The following is an 18,761-nucleotide window of genomic DNA, read 5'->3' on the forward strand; positions in this document are numbered from 1 at the left end:
ACACAAAGAGACAGCCCCATGCAACCTCACACCCAAAGATTTCTGCCCATGCTTCAGACATGCAGCCCTAAGAGCAGCTCTGACTCCCACTCTAGGCCCCTCTGCCCCAGTCTTCCTCCTCATGTAGGCTACAGGATCTGGGAAGTCTGATCCAGCTTTGAGGCGTGGTTCCATATGGCCGTTAGTACTGTTGTGCTTTTGCCAAAGAGCCACATGGTAAGGAAGATCTCCAAGCACGCTTCCTAGGGGGTCCTCTTTAATCCTCAGGTGTGCCCACAAAGGCATGATCCAGCACCCTCATGCCACAGCTGCCTCTGGAGTGACCCTCCCTCCGGTAAGAGGCATGCCTCACAACTGAGTGCCTGGTTGTTTGTGTAGGGCGGATAACCAGTCTCATATAACCAACATGCTTCAGTCTAATTAGTGCATGAAGGGGTTAACACCATAGAGTAATCTGTCCTGCCATCTTAGCCATGTCTCTTCCCCTTACCTTGGGAGTGAGTTCTCATCTATTCTGGTATTCACTTCTTCAGCGTTTAATGTACTGTAGGTTTTTCCTGATTTTATGGTTTTATCTTTCTGTAAACGGCTTTGATGTTTCTTACCATCTGGTAGTGTATAAATTTTAGGAAATAAATAAATAATTTCGAACAAACAAACAAACAAATAAATAAATAGGAAGCTGTAAAACCACAACCTCTGAAATGAGAGCTACTGTGCCTCCAGACGGATGTTTTTGCCTGGAGGGGGGCCGTATTCTGCAATGTGCTATCGATGCAATAATAGTGCAGCTTTCTAATGGACTGTCCACGCAAACATCATTCTGCTTTCTCAGTTGCTCTGCAATGCTTCGCCTGCGTTACCACATCATGGCCCCCTGGGGGTGCGCTCCTGTGTTGTAGCTCAGCAAAAGCAGGACAAAATTCCCCTAGTATGGCTCACAGTGAGGGCTGCTGAGAGTTGGGAGGGATCTCGGAGGCCAAAGAGTTTGCTTTTCTGCTCAGTACAGGGCATCTTGCCAGCTCTTCACCCCTGACTGGCCGAAGATGCCCCTCTCTCATCCATGCAGCTCCACAGCGTGCCTGGATGATGACTCAGATGGAGCTGGACACACCATTCCTGAAGGATGCAATAATCTTGCAATTGTGGTGGACCAACTACATGTCATTTTGTTCTGTGATGCGTCCCCTGTGCTACTATATTATTATCAGCCAGAGGGGCCCTCTTGAGCTATAAAGTGCAACTTAAGTGGGACACCCCCCCCCCCCAATTACATTTAGATGATTTTTTTTTTTGCAAGTAAATTTTTATTAATATTGCTCATTTATACATAAGAACAAATACAAAATTTATACCATAACTCACGCGTATCACAACAAGTCAAAAATACAACACAAAATTCTTTTAGGCTCCGCCAAGCCGTAGACTTCCTTCCACATTTTTGGTAAGTATCAGATAAATTTGTATTCACGTATTTTATCGTTGTAATCTGTATCATTTACTGTTAGATTTAATTCAGTCCCGCCAGTGTCGTCTGAAAATTAGTTCCAAGATAAGTCAAATATTTATTCCAATTGTCATGAAATTTCTGTTCGTCTTGGTCCCTTAATCTTCCTGTTATTCTAGCGAGCTCGGTATAATTTATCAACTTAACCTGCCAATCACTTATACTGGGTATAACTTCTGTTTTCCAGTTTTGCGCTAGCAAAATTCTTGCGGCTGTAGTGGCATATAAGAATAGTATCTTATCTTCTTTTTTAATTTCTTTACCCATCATTCCTAACAGAAAGGCTTCAGGCTTTTTGGGAAAGGTATATTTGAGAATTTTTTTAAGTTCATTGTAAATCATTTCCCAAAAGCCCTTCACCTTACTGCATGACCACCACATGTGGTAGAGGTCTCCCTCTGCCTCTCCACATTTCCAACATTTCTTATTTTTCAGCCTATAGATTTTGGCTAACTTCACTGGTGTATGGTACCATCTATATATCATTTTCCATAGATTTTCCTTTAGTACCGTACAGGCCGTAAACTTCATATTGGTGTTCCACAATTCCAGCCACTTCTCAAACTCAATATTATACCCAATATCCACTGCCCATTTAGTCATAGCCTCCTTTACCTCCTCGTCTTTTGTATACCACTCCAGTAAAATATCATATATCTTTGCCAATATTTTATTTTTACCTTCTATGATTTCTATACTAAATTTAGATTTTTTATCTTCAAACCCTAGGTTCTTTTTATCTTCTTTCAGCAAATCATTTACCTGGTGGTATTGTATCCACCCAGTAAATGAATTTTTTATCTCTTCATATGGTCTGAGTTTGATGCCTTGATCAGTTTTCCGTATAAGTTCTTCATAGGTGGCATTCTTCCCTTCCATATTTATTTTTTTAACCGTTAGGACCTCTGTTGGCGAGATCCACCAAGGTGTCTTCCTTTCCAGCAAATTTTTGTTTCTCTCCCATGCTTGAAATATAGGTCCTCTAAAAACATGGTTCAGGAAGCTTCTATGTGCCTTCACCTTTCCGTACCATAAGTACGCGTGCCACCCGAACCTATTGTCAAAGCCCTCCAAGTCCAAGATGTCTCTATTTTCCAATCTTATCCAGTCTTAAAGCCAAAGTAGGCACGCCGCTTCATAGTATATGCTTAAATCCGGTAGGGAAAAGCCCCCTCTCTCTTTTTTGTCTACCAATATTTTCATTTTTATTGGCGGTCTTTTCCCCTGCCAGATGTATCTCGCTAAAGCTCTTTGCCACTCTTTACACTGTTTTAACCCTTTAAGTATAGGTATAGTTTGAAACAGAAAAAGCATTCTGGGTAGTATGTTCATTTTTACAACCGCTATCCTCCCCAGGAAAGATAGTTTCATTCTCTCCCAAATTTCTAGATCTTTCTTAATGCCCCTCCAGGTGACCTCATAGTTGTCCTTATAAAGGTTAATATTCTTGGTTGTGATCCACACTCCAAGATATTTCACCTTCTTTACTATCTTAATTCCTGTCCTTTGTTCTAAGTCTATATTGTCTTCTTTACTTAAATTTTTGGTCAACATTTTAGTCTTATTCATATTCACTTTAAGTCCAGCCACAGCACCAAATTCTTCCAATTTTTTTAGAGCCTTTTCCACATTATCTTTTGGATCTTCCAATGTTAGTACAATGTCATCCGCGAAGGCTTTAATCTTGTCTTCATTAATGCCCACCTTGACTCCTTTAACCTCTGTTGTTTCCCTCAGATTCTTAATAAGTACTTCTAGCACTGTTATAAACAATAAAGGAGACAGGGGGCAACCTTGTCTAGTCCCTTTAGATATATCAAAATATTCCGATGTGGTGTTATTTATTACAAGTTTTGCTTTTTGCTCAGAATAAATAGCTTCAATGCCCTTTCTAAATCTTTCTCCCATTCCCATCTTTTTTAGATTTTCAGTCAGGAAGCGCCAAGAAACATTGTCGAATGCCTTTTCGACATCGATAAATATCAGGGCCGCCTGTTTGTCTATTCTAGTTTCCAAATATTCAATAATGTCAATCACATTTCTCATGTTATCCTTCAATTGTCTCCCTGGTAGGAAGCCTGTTTGGTCTTTGTGAATTCTACTAATCAAGACTTTTTTTAACCTTTCAGCCATTATATCCGCGAACAATTTATAATCGTTATTTAAAAGTGAAATCGGTCTATAATTCGTCAATTCTAAAGCGTCTACCTCTTTTTTAGGAAATAATGTGATATAGGCTTCCTTCCAGGTGTTCGGGATCTACATTTAGATGGATTTAGGGGAGTGCAACTGGTTTGGTCACCCTGGCGTGAAGCCTTGCGGGCCCCACAGGGGACACCGCAACTAAGATGTTGAATAGACGTTGAGAGGCGTGGGGGCACTGAATTTTGGCATCGTACAGGGCTCCCCTGGAATTTGAGATGCCATGGTTCACCACTGAAGAACATTTGTGATATGAAAAAGGTACCTGGTTTCAGCTGGAAGTTAGGGGGCACTGGTTGGAAGGGTCGGAGTATGTCTGTCCCGAAAGCTTTGCAGGCATGAACAGTACTGAATACAGTCTTGCATATAACTGCCCTCCTACTGTCATGAATAGAAACCATCATGAATCGACAAAAACGGGCATCTGGAAGGAACCACTATGCCAACAGGATGTCGGACTGAATGGGCCTTGGCCTGACCCAGCAAGGCTCTTCAAATGCGCTTATGTTCCCCTGACTTTGGGGACGCCTTGCAGGAGTCTCACCCGTCTCATGGCTATTCTTCTAGTGTGGACCAGTTCGACAGGCTCTCCCCTGAAAGCAGGTGCACCATCCAGAACATGCTGGCGCTGTACCTGAAGAAGAAAGCGAACACAGAGCAGGAGGCAGGGACTTCTAGGGGAAGCAAGGCCTTCATGCGGGAAGCCTTGACTCCTCACGTGCTCCCCGGGATCAGCTTCGACCCCACCACCCAGTCTTCTGCTGGTGTCACTCTTCCTCCTGGCCCAGAACAGGAGGCTCCTTCCCAACATGCAGAATGCCTTGCACGTGATCGATGGGCCTGTGCTCACTGTGACATAGGCAGGGCCGGATTTATGTATAGGCTAAGTAGGCTGAAGCCTAGGGCCTCTAGATCTAGGGGGCCTTGCCAGCCTGCCCGCTCCCCAGCGCCGCAGACAGTCTTCCCTCTCCCCAAATTGCAAACCCAAAACTTCATGCAGGGCATTTCTCCTGGGCCTTTCTCCTGGGCATGGTCGGCCAACTGGTGTTAAAGAGGGACAGAACTTTCTTTATGTATGCTACAACAGCAGCAAGAATACTCATCGCGAAGTATTGGAAGACACAAGAACTACCCACTCTGGAAGAATGGCAGATGAAGGTGATGGACTACATGGAATCGGCGGAAATGACCGGCAGAATCTGAGACCAGGGAGAAGAGTTGGTGGAAGAAGATTGGAAGAAATTTAAAGACTATCTACAGAAATATTATAAAATTAATGAATGTTAGAATGATGTTGGATTGAGGTTAAGGGGTTTTTAGTAACAACGGTATGAAGGAATATGTAAAAATGGAATGTTAACAGGTGAAAATTTAAAGTTATACTATATTAAGATCAAGATAAGGATAAAGCAAAGAGGGAAAGGATTTGCTGAATAAATAAACTGAACTGGAATACAAAGAGGGGAGGTGTGGGGAGGTTCGGGAAACAAGCAAATGCAAGATATGTTATGAAAAATTGAATTGTTTTTAATTTTTTTTTATTTTTGTATTTTTCTTTCTGTGATGTTATGGAAAACCTTAATAAAATATTATTTTTTAAAAAAATAGATCTAGGGGGCCTCGCCAGCCTGCCCGCTCCCCAGCGCCGCAGACAGTCTTCCCTCTCCCCAAATTGCAAACCCAAAACTTCATGCAGGGCATTTCTCCCCCATTTCAAGGACATTTTGCTTCAAAAGGAAAGGTGGACTTGGAGAAGGCAAGCAAAATGCGAGGGAGAAAGTGAAAGATACAGGAAATTGAATGCAGATGTCCAAAAAATAGCAAGGAGAGACAAGAGGCCCTTCTTAAAAGAGCAATGCAAAGAAATAGAGGAAAACAACAGAATGGGAAGAACCAGAGATCTGTTCAAGAAAACTGGAGCTATGAAAGGAACATTTCATACAAAGAGTACCATAATAAAGGACAAAGGTGGAAAGGACCTAACAGAAGCAGAAGACGTCAAGAAGAGGTGGCAAGTATACACAGAGGAATTATACCAGAAAGATATGGATGTCTCCTACACCCCAGGTAGTGTGGTTGCTGACCTTGAGCCTGACATCCTGGAGAGCAAAGTCACATGGGCCTTAGAAAGCACTGCTAATAACAAGGCCAGTGGAAGCGATGATATTCCAGCTGAACTATTAAATTTTGTTAAAGATGATGCTGTTAAGGTGCTACACGCAATATGCCAGCAAGTTTGGAAAACTCAGCAGTGGCCAGAGGATTGGAGAAGACCAGTCTACCTCCTTTAGAGGAAAAGGCCTTGAGGGGAGGACCTGTTGCCTCCACAATCCTTCCTAAACGTGCATAAGCTGAGAGGCAATTGTCCGGCAAATGTGGTGCTGTGGGGAGGCAGGAACATTTTCCTGCAGTTAAGTATTTTCTAAGTTCCTTTCCCGAAACTTCCCCAAACGGTTCTGAAGCCTCTCTAACCTCAGAAGTCTTTTCCTCTCTCCGGAATTCTGGGATTCGAGGATGACTTCATGGAGAAGGAAAGAAACCTGCAGAATCAGCAAATGAGTGCCCGCCGGGAGCCTCCACCCCCACCGCTGCCACCAAGCAGGCTGTAAGTTGCCTTAGAGGTGTACTGGGCCCTCCCGCCTCCTTGCTTTTAAGGACTACTTGAGTTCTGTTCTCATCTCCCTGAGGCGTATCCCTGACAAGGAGAGCATGAGCAAGAAGCAACCCCAATGACCCACACTATGCGCCAGCTCTTTGTGCCTTCCACACATCCGCAGTCCGGACAGAGAGAGGGACTCATCCAGCACATCCTCGCCAAGAGAGAGAAGGAATATGTCAACACCCAGAATTTCAGGTCAGATCATGCAAAAGTGCAAAGACCAGTGGAACCTGTATCAGAGTTGGGGCTGGAGAAAGCGACATCTACATGACAGCTTTATTGTTGGGTGCCAGGCAAAGTCTGTCCTGTTCACTCAGGCCACATGGGTGGGTAATGGAAAGTATTAGTTGTGGTGGGCAATGTCCCTTGGTGCCACATACTGAACCGTGGCTTCATATTATGAGCAGGACGGCAGCCTCTCCTCCAGGTTTGCACACCTCTCCCCCACCCCAAGCCTATTGGGAAACTTCCACTTGGATTTTAAATTAACCACAGTTTGGTGTGTCCAGATCCTATGGTGGTTCATTTTACCAGCTTTGTAAACCCACGATTGGAAGTTGGCTTGTTTCAATGAGCCATGGTTCAAATGAAGCAGTTTGTGCAGCTTCAGACATTGTGACAAGATGCAGTTAATCCACAAGTGAAGCTAAAAGCTGTGCTGGAGGACAGGGAGGTGTGACCCCCCCCCCAAAAAAAAAACAACTTGGTGTGGGTCATCCTTATAATGCTAAGCTTACTACTTCAAACAAAGTTTTTGAGTTTTTGCTTTGGTTATTTCCTCGTACTGTTAGTAGTAAGGTAAAGATAAAGGGACCCCTGAGCATTAGGTCCAGTCATGGCCGATTCTGGGGTTGCGGCGCTCATCTCGCTTTATTGGCCGAGGGAGCCAGTGTACAGCTTCCGGGTCATTTGGCCAGCAGGACTAAGCCGCTTCTGGCGAACCAGAGCAGCACACGGAAACACCGTTTACCTTCCCACCAGAGCGGCACCTATTGATCTACTTGCACTTGGACGTGCTTTCGAACTGCTAGGTTGGCAGGAGCAGGGACCGAGCAACGGGAGCTCACCCTGTCGTGGGGATTCGAACCGCCGACCTTCTGATCTGCAAGTCCTAGGCTCTCTGGTTTAACCCACAGCGCCACCCGTGTCCCACTGTTAGTAGTACCCAGTGGCCATTTGTTCTTCATGTTTGCTTTTATGATATGTTTATCAGTATGTGGTTAGCAGCTTCAGATGCTACTGTTTTACAGAGGCTGTTTAGCTTGCTCTTTTTACCCCTTTACTAGACAGGCTGTATTTCTGTGCTGTTTTCAGAGTGGGGAATGCCCATTCCTTCATGGCCAGCATGGAAACACAGAAGGCTAGCCATTTAGGAGGTTTGCAAAGAGGACAAGGGTGTCACGGGGTAATCTTCTAGCAAACAAGCTTGGCACAGCAGATCTGAGAGGTGGTTTTCTGCTCCCGGAAAGCCAGCCTGGAAACCAGGTTGCCAGGTGAAGGAAGAAGGGAGAGATCAACCAACTCACTTGCCTTCAAAGAATTTCTGGTTGCCTGTGGCTACTGGGGTAGTGCCTAGATATCAGGCTGGCTGACACAGCTTAAAAAATACAAGGAAAAAGCTTTTTTTCTTTCATTCGCAAAGCTCCTTTGGGGCCCCGGATAGCTAAGCTGAGGAAGAAGTGGCTGGTATTACTTGTTTGTTCTTGGTCCTGATCTTGCCTGCCCTTGCACACTCCTGTTGTCTTTGCGTATTTAACCAGCACGTCTGTTCCGATTGGAGTCCTCTTCCTGCAGTTCCACATCCTTCTCTTTGGCACTTGGGCATTCGGTTCCAGGAGCTGGACCTGAGCACAGAGGCTTTCTTCTACTTGGACTCGACAAAGGAGCAAGAGTGGCTGACAGCTGTGGAAAAGGCTTTGCGTTCCAAATCCAAGTACAAGAAAGTAAGTCCAACCCCACCCATTTCTTCAGCAGCCAGACAGCTGTCAGGAGCTGGAGTGAGGAGGAGGAGGAGGAGGAGGAGGTCAGCAAGAAAAAACACCTGGTGTCAGTGGTGTTTCATTCAAAAGAAGCCAACATTCTTTATTCAAAGAAACCCAAACCGTGCAGGCCTCGTGATCACAGAAACCTTTCCCAACAGGTCTTGCCCCAGTGAGGTAGTTGTGAAGGCTGAAGGTTGCTACCCTCCCACCACTCTCTGAAGTCTCCTCCTCCCCCTGGTCCTTCCCAAGCAACCTGAGACTCTGACACCTTGCCTGTCTTTGCTCCCTCCTCTTAACTTCTCTGTGTTCTGGGAGACCAGCAGGGAGGGGAGCTGATCGCAGCAGGATGGGGAGACCCCCTGGCTTCTTCAGCAGCCTCTTGACCCCCGCCTCCAGCCTCCACTTCTGCCTGGGATTATGGGCTGCTGTTGGCCACAGAATCTTCCTGCCCTCCTGCCTCTTCAGTTTCCAACACCTCCTCTTGCTCACAGTCTGCTCCCTCTTCTCCCTCGGACGACCCCCCACCAGTTCCCTGGCTCTGAGCCTTCTTCCCTTGGGGGATCCCCAGTTGGTGCCCCCTGCCACTCCTATCTGCATCCAGCCGGCCCAGGACAGCAAGCAATGAACAGAGCTGGTAGACATCCCAGTACCTTGCATCTTCTAGGTGCAGCTGGTGCGTCTAGTCGGAATGATGTTGCTCATCTTTGTCAGGAAGGACCAGCTCAGCCGCATCAAGGAAGTGATGAGGGAGACAGTGGGCACAGGCATCATGGGGGAGATGGGGAGTAGACCCTCACAGCGGAATTCCCTACGTTGATCTTTCTGTCTGTCTATCTGTTTTTCTAATCTCTGCCAACCAGTTCCCCCCTCTTTCCTGCTTGCTCACTAACAGCCATCTTTGCTCCGCCCCTGCAGGGTAACAAGGGTTGTGTGGCCGTGAGGTTTGTCTGCAACAATACCAGCTTCTGCGTTGTCAATTCCCACCTTGCTGCCCACGTGGAAGACTTTGAGCGCCGAAACCAGGATTACAAGGATATCTGTGCCCAGATGAGCTTCCTGCCCCGTGACCAGGGTCTGCCGCAGCTGACAATCATGAAAACGAGTGCGTTTCGAGGGCTTGGAGGGAGAGAGCCTTGGCTGATGTAACTTGTTGGTCTCTGCTATCTGGAGAAGCAAACTGAGTCATGTTTTTGTAACTTTCCTGCCTGTGTGTAGCTCCGGGTAGGCAGCATTTCTTGTTGTTTAGTCGTTTAGTCGTGTCCGCCTCTTCGTGACCCCATGGACCAGAGCACGCCAGGCCCTCCTGTCTTCCACTGCCTCCCGCAGTTTGCTCAAACTCATGCTGGTAGCTTCGAGAACACGGTCCAACCATCTCGTCCTCTGTCGTCCCCTTCTCCTTGTGCCCTCCATCTTTCCCAACACCAGGGTCTTTTCCAGGGAGTCTTCTCTTCTCCTGAGGTGGCCAAAGTCTTGGAGCCTCAGCTTCACGACCTGTGCTTCCAGGGAGCACTCAGGGCTGATTTCCTTCAGAATGGAGAGGTTTGATCTTCTTGCAGTCCTTGGGACTCTCAAGAGTCTCCTCCGGCACCAGAATTCAAAAGCATCAATTCTTCGGTGATCAGCCTTCTTTATGGCAGGCAGCATAGTGCTCTCCAAATGTTGATAGACCAAAATTCCCATAATTGCTAAGAATTGGCCTTGCTGACTGGGGCTCATGAGAGTTCCACTTCAGCAACACCAGGAGGGTGCAGTGTCGGCGATCCCTGCTGCTGCAGCTGCACCACTAAGGTTTCTACTAGAGCAGCCAGTAGAGAGCAACGTAAACCGAGTGGCAGAGATGTATTGGATTAGATTATAGCAAATGTGGGCAACTTCTCCAGTGATCGGGGTGGGAGTTGCAGTTTGTTAAGGGCAGTAATGCGAAAGCAGAGCGGCCATTTTGCATGGAGAAGGTTCCAGGCTCAGTCACCAGTGTGTGCAGATCGGGCTGGGCATGATCTCTGCCTGAAAGCTGCTGCCAGTCCATGTAGTCCGTCCTGAGCTTGATGGGTCAATGGTCTGCCTCAATAGAAGGTAGCTTCCTATGTTCCTGTGTACTACAGCAGGGTTTGGAGGGCCACAAGCGCCCTGCCCATGAATTCAAGAACCAGGGGAAATTCTAAAAGTCTTTGCTGAAAGGACATCAAAGCAGGGGCCAGGTGAACCTCTTTGGGAGATTCTTCTGAAAGGTCGGGTGCCATGACTGAAAAGGCCCTGCCATGCTTGAAAGAGCAGGAGTTCCCTGGGAAGGGGATTCTAGTCAGTGGAGAGGCAGTGCAAACAGAAGTGGGCCTTCTTCTGGTACCCTTTTCCCAAACCTTGAAACACTTGAAAGGCCAGATGGGGTGCTCTGAATTGGGCCTGGAAGCAGTTCAAGAGCCAGTCTAGTTCACAGAGCACTAGCCTAATATGATCATACTGCCCAATCCTAGCTATCAGTCTTACTAAATATTGCAGGAAGTGGCAGCAGGCTGCCCCCCCCCGACCCCGTGAGCTAGCCTGTAGCTGTGGTTGCTTTGCTTTTTTCCAGCATTGTCATCTGATCACTAAAAATGAGCTTCAGAGACTTCTGACCTACGACCAGGTGAGAGACATCTTTGTGTTCTATGTGGTGGTTTAGGATATTGCCCTGTTTATTTCCTTTGTCTGGGATACCCCATCCTAGGCTAGAGGAACCACTTTCAGGCAGTTAGGAGCAAAGAACATAGGATGACTGCGACTTCTACAAATGCTTTTTAAGGTTGCAGGTTTGTGCAACCTGAATTAGAAGCAAGTTCCAATTAAGTTGGAGGGTTGCCTTGGAATAAGTAGGACTGCTCTGCAATTTCCCAGTTAGAGGGCTTTCCTAGCTCAGCACACGCTCCCGATGTTGTTGGACTCCCATCAGCCCCAGCATAGCTGCTGTCCAGCAATATCTAAAGGTCTAAGGTTTCCTGCTCTAGGTTTTGCATCGATCTGGAAAATCTGCATTGCTCACATGTTCTTATCAGCAGATACTTCCATTAAGTCCAATTAATTTGCTGGTGCTTGTTGTTTTACATTTTTCTCTCCAAGGTTTGTGTGTTCATCATGTTGACAACCTTTCTCCCACTTGGCATAAGGATCATTGGTATTTGGCCAATAAAGCGAGATGAGCGCCGCAACCCCAGAGTCGGTCACAACTGGACCTAATGGTCAGGGGTCCCTTTGTTGTTGTTGTCGTTTGGTCGTGTCCGCCTCTTTGTGACCCCATGGAGCAGAGCACGCCAGGCACTCCTGTCTTCCACTGCCTCCCGCAGTTTGGTCAGACTCATATTTGTAGCTTCGAGAACACTGTCCAACCAGGGGTCCCTTTACCTTTAACCTACTAGTACTTCACCTTGGTCTTCCAGCACAACAGTGGCTGTTAATAGACTCCATTGTCAGGCAACAGGGGGTCTTTTGCTTCTCTGCAGATTACCGATTTCTTTTTGCCTTTAGCTAAACATTCAGCGTACCCAAAAGACAGCTTTTGCTGATTTCACAGAGGGAGAGATCAAGTTCATCCCCACGTACAAATTCGACTCTAAAACAGATCCTGCTAGATAGCTGAGCCTTTGTAAGTAAGTCCTCTCAATCATTCTTCTGCAAGGCTTGTTTGTTTTTCCTAGTCTGCTGAGATGCTAGTAGTGGCCTGCCTTTCCATCCTCCTGAGCAGGCTAGTCAAAAATTTATTTTAAACATGGCTTTCTGCTAAGCAAGCTGTTGGAGGAGGGCTAGAGTTGATCAAGATCACAGGCCGTGTGTGGAGCCAAAGTTTGACTGTGTGAGCCTTGTGTGTTGCCTCAGCCAGTCCAACAGTGTCTCCTTGCAGTGGGAAGTGGCGTGTGCCAGCATGGTGTGAGCCAATCCTCTGGAGAGGAGGCAGCGTGAATCAGCTCAGCTACCGAAGCCACATGGAATTGAAAAGGAGCGACCACAAGCCCGTCAGCTCCCTCTTCCTCACAGGGGTAACACCTGCCCTGGCCAGGGCTATCGTCTAGTCAGGGTTTTTAGTTGCCTGCTATGTGGCACCTCCTCGAATCTGGGCAGGCCCTGACCAACAACCAGGCCCCTTTCCACACAACTCCTCCTTGGCCAATGACTTCCGGTGCAAGGAGTGGGCAGCTTTTGGCTCTGTTAAATCCCTAGGCTTCCATTCTCCACTGTTCTGAGTACACGCTGCTCCTGCAGGCAGGGCAGACCACATGGGCTGAACTGTATACCTTAACCGTTGGCTCCATTCATGCAGTGGAGCTTGTGTGGTACTTGGCTTGGAGCATTTGGCTTCAGCCCATTGGCTCTGGAAGTCACAGCCGCTGCCATCCTGGGGAAGCTCTCAGAGTTACAGTACTTGCCTCTTTCAGGGCTGGGAGCAGGGGGGTGCATCAGGCCTTTCTGCTCTTAACTCATACCCCCCCCCCTTTCAGTCCATAGCCCCAACAAATATGCTCTGCCCCCCCCCCCCATAGGTGAAGGTTGTGGCTGACCGACGGTACCGGAAAGTGTTTGAGGATATTGTTCAGTTGATGGACAGGATGGAGAACGAATTCCTTCCCTCCCTGGAGGGAGGTAAAGACGAATAGGATCCTCTCCAACCCCTTAAAGAGGGTTTGCTGCAAAAAGACCAGGGGGGAAAGAAGCCCTTGGCCCATCTAGCTCAGTCTTGAGCGGTTCCCCAGGATTTCCGGGGGATCTCTCCCAGCCCTACCTGGAGATGCTGGGGATAGAACCTGGGACCTTTGCATGCAAGGCAGATGCCCTTCCACTGAGCGGCAGCCTCTTCCTCGCAGGCAAAGACTCCAGGGGTAGCCAGCGTGGTGCCCTCCAGATGCTGGACTACAACTCCCATCATCCCCAGCCAACATGGCCAGTGGCAAGTGCAGCAATATCTGGAGAGCCCCACGTGGACCTGTTGCATGTGCAGTCCCCTAAATGAGAGCCCGGGGCCAAGGACAAACTTCCCCCTGGAGCACGTTTCCTTGCCTCTGCTGAAGGCAAGCACTCTCTTTCCTCCCCCCCCCCCCCCGCCTTTTGCTCTGCAGTTTCCGTTTGAGAATGTGAAGTTCCGGCAGCTGCAGAAGGAGAAGTTCCAGATCACAAACAACGGGCAGGTCACCCTCCACTTCTCCTTTATCCCCAAGCTCAGTGACAGCCAGTATTGGAAGCCATGGCTTTGCGCTGAGCCCTGCGAGGGATACTTGGAGCCCAGCGCGTCTCTCTCTGGAATCAGAGAACTGTAGAGTTGGAAAGGGACCCCAAGGGAAGGCCTTCCTTTTCTCCTCCTCTTCCCAACCCTCCTCCCTCCAACCTTGGGAGTTTGGTAGAGCAGGGGAGGCTTAACATTTGTGGGCTGCATTGCCCCATGCTCAAGCCTCCACGGGCCACACGTCAAAGCAGCTGAGCCCAAAGTGTAAAAGTGTGTGTGACCAGCTTTAAACAAACACACACACACGCACAAATGAATTGAAGCCAAACAATGCTGGAGGGTCCCCAAACACCTTTTGGCATTGCAGGGAACCAGTGAGAGCAGTCCGTCCAAAAATTACTTTTTTAAAAAAAATATGCGTATTTTTATGTTGTGGAGGCACAAAAATATCTTGGAGAACATATAGAACTAGCCAAACTTTTAAAAACTCAGTGAAATGTAAACTAAAAAAGAAAGTTACATTGGGGGCGCAAAAATGCTTTAGGAGACAAATAAGTGCTTTCCCTTTTTATATTCTTTTGTTAGGATCACTTTCTCTCACCCCCCAGTATGATGTCACCATCTTCTGTGCAGCTGCCGCTTTGGAGGACTAGAGAGGAAAGTGGGGTGGGGGTGGGAACTGAGTCGCTTCTTTTCCTAATTCTTGAAGTTAAGGTTTCCCCCATACACCTGTGAGAACAGGAGGCTGTACGAGATGGGCCATTGGCCTGATCCAGCAGGCTCGCATTGTGTCCTTCTGTTCAATTCTTCACTGTCTTCACTTTTAATTTACAGACAAGCCAACTTGGCTGTGCCAAAGAGTGTATCTGCCTGACCTCCTCCCGTTTTAGGTGAGACGGGGGACATTTCCCTGGATGTGTACGTCAGCAAGGAAGAGAAGATTGAGGCTATCTTTGTCCTTCACCTTGACCCTAGCAAGGACTATTTCCTCACCATCAGTGGGAGCTACCTACCAAGCTGCTTCGGGACCTCCTTGGAAGCCTTGTGCTGGATGTCTACCCTTCCCACTCTGCTTGCCTGCTTGAAAAACAGCTGCTCTTCCACTCAGAAATGTGGGGGCTGGGGGTCCTCCGCTGCATTCAGCTTCTGTAGCTGTGCATCCGCTTCCTGTGTGCTGTTCATGCCCTTTGCTTGCCTTGACTGAGTCATCCCAGGTTCTGGCCCTCCCACCTGCCCTTTCGCAGGGCCACTGAACCGTGTGCATTTCCCTGCCATCTGCCCAGATACTGCTCAGCCAACGGGCTGTTTCTTTCTCTTCTCAGGGCCTGTGCCATTAACACCCTTGGTTGTCTTTTGCTCTTGCCTTCCTCCTCTGATCTCAGGGAGAAGACAGCTTCCTAGAAAAGGTAACAGTTGGTTTGCTATCCTCTAGATGTTCTTGTAACGGGCTCAAATCAGGTACAGGCAACGCCCCGTTTACACGGGGGTTGCGTTCCGAGGTACCGTGCGTTTAAATGAAATTGCGTATATTGGGGACAGCATTGGAAAAGCCTGCAAACACCCTCTAAAGTTCCGGAAACCCTTTTGAAAGGCCTTTTGAAAACCAGCAGCCTCCCTGCAAAACTCCTTGCTCCAACTCTCCACAGGCCTGAGAGGTCGGTGCCAAAGCTCCTGGGAGGGAGTCAAGATGCTGTTTCCCTGACTTTCCTCCCAACCTGACTTTCCTCTCAGGCAACCCGCACCTGCCTGCCTTCTGACTCAGATCCAGTCCAGGTGGTGGCTCTAGCTCTCTGCGCTTTTCTCTTCCCTAGTCTCAACGTGGCCCTTGTAGAACTCGGCAGAGGAGAATGGAGACGAAACCAGAATTTGCCATCACTGCTTGTAACTGATTTTGCGCTGCCTGACTCTGGGTCCGCTTGCGATTGGCAGCACGGGAGGCAGAAAGCCCAGTCTCATGATGCAGGCGCCAGCCCCCTCTGGCCCCAAGAGCCAGTTTTCTACTTGTCTCTGTGCTCAGCAACTGCTGCACAGGCTATGCCACTCTGGCTTACTCTTACCACTTGAGCACTGGCATTTGGGAAGCGGTAGTGGCTGCTTTGGGGTGGCTCAGGGAAATGTCACTCCTCTCGAAATCAGATCGACTTGGGTGTATTATCCTAGCCACAAGGAGACAGTGGTGACTGTCAATTTGGACAGCTGTAGACATTTAGAATCATGGAGGATATGTTTATCAGTGGCTACCGGTCAGGGCTATTTCTTGCCACTATTATCACAAACCACATGCTTTTGATTACCAGTTTCTGGGGAACATGATGGACAGAGTGCTCTTGTCCCCGTGTCCCTATGGACTCCCAAGGGCATGTGGTTGGCCATTGTGGGAACAAAATGCTGATCTAACCCAGCAAGGCTCCTGTGTTCTTTAGCATGCACCAGCTACTCTTGCACTAAGACTCTGATACAGTATGTGTCATTCCCTACGCCAATACACTCTCTCTCTCTCTCTCTCTCTCTCTCTCTCTCTCTCTCTCCCTCTCTCTCAAGACAGGGGCGGGGAGTATTTGGGGGGGGGGAGGATGAACTGGGTCCTAATCAACAGCTGCCCTGGGGATGAGGGGATCAAATTCTCCATCCTTTCCAACTCCTTTTAGTGATGGGCTGCTTGCCACTGCTGTGCTCCTAAAGCTCTCTTGCTCCCCCCCTCCTCTCTTTCTCTTTCCCTTGAATGTGGGAGCTGGAGATAGAACTAACCACCCTGAACATTTCTGGAGAGGAAGATGGGAAGGAGGCCGGAGGCATGGTTCACCAGCTGCTGTGTGCTGCATTGGCCAGACAAAGTCGTGGGCTGGGGCTCCAGCTGTTGCTCAGTTTCTACCACTGCCTCTGCAACGTGCTCTAGACAAGGGGTGGTGAACATGTGACCCCATCATCTCATCATGCTGGCAGGGGCTGCAGCCCACCAACCTATGAAGGCCCATCCATGTTCTGTTGCTGTTTTTCTTACTTATTTCCTGCCCTTCACCCTAAGGTCCCAGGGGAGGTTCCAGCAATTTAAATAAAATGTTAGCCAAACCTCATGTCCACAGCTGCATATTCAGTAAGCTTTGGGGTGAACTGCACATCCGGAGTGGGAGGATTACGAGCTGCATATTAATAGGGGGAGGGGGAGCTTGGATTTGGGGTGCGAGCAATTTGTTTTTTGTTTCCCCACTTGAGATGCTTGCTGTGGCTAGGGCCGGGCGATACGTCAATATAGATATATTTTCAAATCAGCTTGAAGTCTAGATAGTGAGACTGGTTTCATAATTTCTGACCTGGCAATATATTGCGAATCATGATGTGTGTGTGTACTATGCAAAAAACACCATGTGGGGGGAAACTGTGAAGCCAGACAATGCTTCTCTAGATTCCTGCAGCCCCTGTGGACTCTGCCGGTTCAGCTTTCCCCTGCCCTCCTGCAGGGGGCAGCAAAAATCACAATGCGGGGGGAACCGTGAAGCCAGCCAATGCCTCTACATAGCTCCATCTCATTTCAGACATCGTGATATATTGGTGTATTGCAATGTTTAGCTAGTGATATATCACCGTGTTGAAAGCCAGCTATCGCCCAGCCCTAGTTGTGGCCTCAGAGGGCAAGACTTGTCCACCCAGCTGGAGCAAGGAAAGAATGCATGCAGGCACACATTCTGTCAGGCTCCCATGCGAGTCCTGCTTGTCATTGGACCTCCAGGAGAAGCAGTTTCTGGATATCGTACCCCAGGATGGTGATGACTCCACTGAGCGGCCAAGGAGATCTGGCTTTTGGTGGACCACCTCTTCAAGAATGCCTGCCACCAGGTGAGCTGAGGGGGACGGTACCATTGAAGGGATGGGTGTGGGCTGCAGGAGAGAACTGAGTGCCTGGACACCAGCATTCCCGAGAATGGTTTTCCTTCGCTCTTGGCTGGAGTGGACCTCACTTTTATATACCTGGTGGCTTAGGTTCCTAGGCCACCCCATCCTTAAGGCTCTGGGACACAGCACAATGAAATGCCCACAGTCAAGTCCAGTCATGCATCCAAACAGCTTCACAGCTTTAACCCCCATTTGAAAACATCAGCCTGGCTAGATAGAGCAGAGGTGGGGAATCTGGACAGGCCCGCAGGCCCCACATCTAGCATCATACGTGGTGTCAAGGTAAAGACATGGCTGCAAAGGAGCTTCAAGGGTGCGTTCAATTGTTCTTTGGCAAGCAGGGTTTCTTGACCGCACTTTTGGAGTTGACCACTAGTATTTGCTGTTTGGATTGAAACCATGCCTGCAGAAGGACATTTCCTCGGCAGATCAGCTTTGCAGGCAGCTTCGTCAAGAGGGGAGGTGTGGGATAATTACAGTGGGGTGGCTCAGCTGGTAGAGCGTGACACTCTTAATCTCAGGGCTGTGGGTTGAAAATGTGGGGTAATAAGCAAAGGATTTTAGGTATACTAAAAACAACAAGCCCGCCCATAGAATGTATGCTATTGCCATGCCAAAATGAGAGAAAATTAGTTGGAGGGAGGCAAAGGATGGGGCCACGGACCCCTGATTGGGAATAACGGAACTAGATGGTCCTCGGTGTCCCTTCCAACTCCACAATTCTATGATCCTGTGTGTGTGTGTGTGTGTGTGTGTGTGTTTCTGTTTGAACTTTCCCAGCCTTTGCTTTATTCTGATTTGCGCTTGCGTCCCTACTCCCCACGTGTAGAATTGCTATACCTTTGGATTTTCCTGGACATTCAAGCGTTTCCCGCATGGACACTTGTTTCCAACGGCCAAATCCCGGCGGATGGCAACCCTACCCACTTGTGCCAGATTGCCTGGCATACATTACAAGCATCTAGTCACATAGATTCTCCAGAATCCCGGAGCTAGCCCACCTGACGGGAAGAGTCCGCGAACAGAAGGAGGAGGAGTACCAGGAAGAATGGACAAAATTCAAAGATTATTTAGCTAATATGTCAAGATAACCTAATTGGAAAAGCTTGCAAATATGAGATAGGCATAGGATTTAAATATGTAAGGATAGGAATTAAGATGTTTCAAGCTAGATTAGAAAGAATGAAAGATGTGAAGTGATCAAGTTTTTTTGTTGTTTTTTCTTGAGAAGATTGATTTTGGAAAACTGTTAAAATGAAATACAATGAAATTCAACCAGGAGGATTTGAGGAAGTCACTTAACAATGTTATCAAGATTGGTTTAATTACAATTAG

At 48.0% G+C, this 18,761-nt stretch overlaps 1 protein-coding gene across 1 annotated transcript; it reads left to right on the top strand.

Moving 5' to 3' along the window:
• Positions 1–283: 283 nt before the first annotated feature.
• Positions 284–17,378, top strand: LOC310668779 (inositol polyphosphate 5-phosphatase OCRL-like; the record flags this gene model as incomplete). Its single annotated transcript, XM_083422110.1, is given in 17 exon segments — positions 284–334; positions 3,431–3,501; positions 4,277–4,475; positions 6,187–6,314; positions 6,397–6,434; positions 6,437–6,600; positions 8,129–8,311; positions 9,015–9,135; positions 9,243–9,492; positions 10,895–10,973; positions 11,849–11,945; positions 12,209–12,357; positions 12,859–12,969; positions 13,432–13,597; positions 14,426–14,588; positions 17,184–17,317; positions 17,320–17,378. Coding segments are annotated over 17 exon segments (2,163 nt in total).
• Positions 17,379–18,761: the final 1,383 nt, after the last annotated feature.

The sequence above is a fragment of the Podarcis tiliguerta genome (genome assembly GCF_965153285.1).
Source record: "Podarcis tiliguerta genome assembly, chromosome: W".
NCBI lineage: Eukaryota > Metazoa > Chordata > Lepidosauria > Squamata > Lacertidae > Podarcis > Podarcis tiliguerta.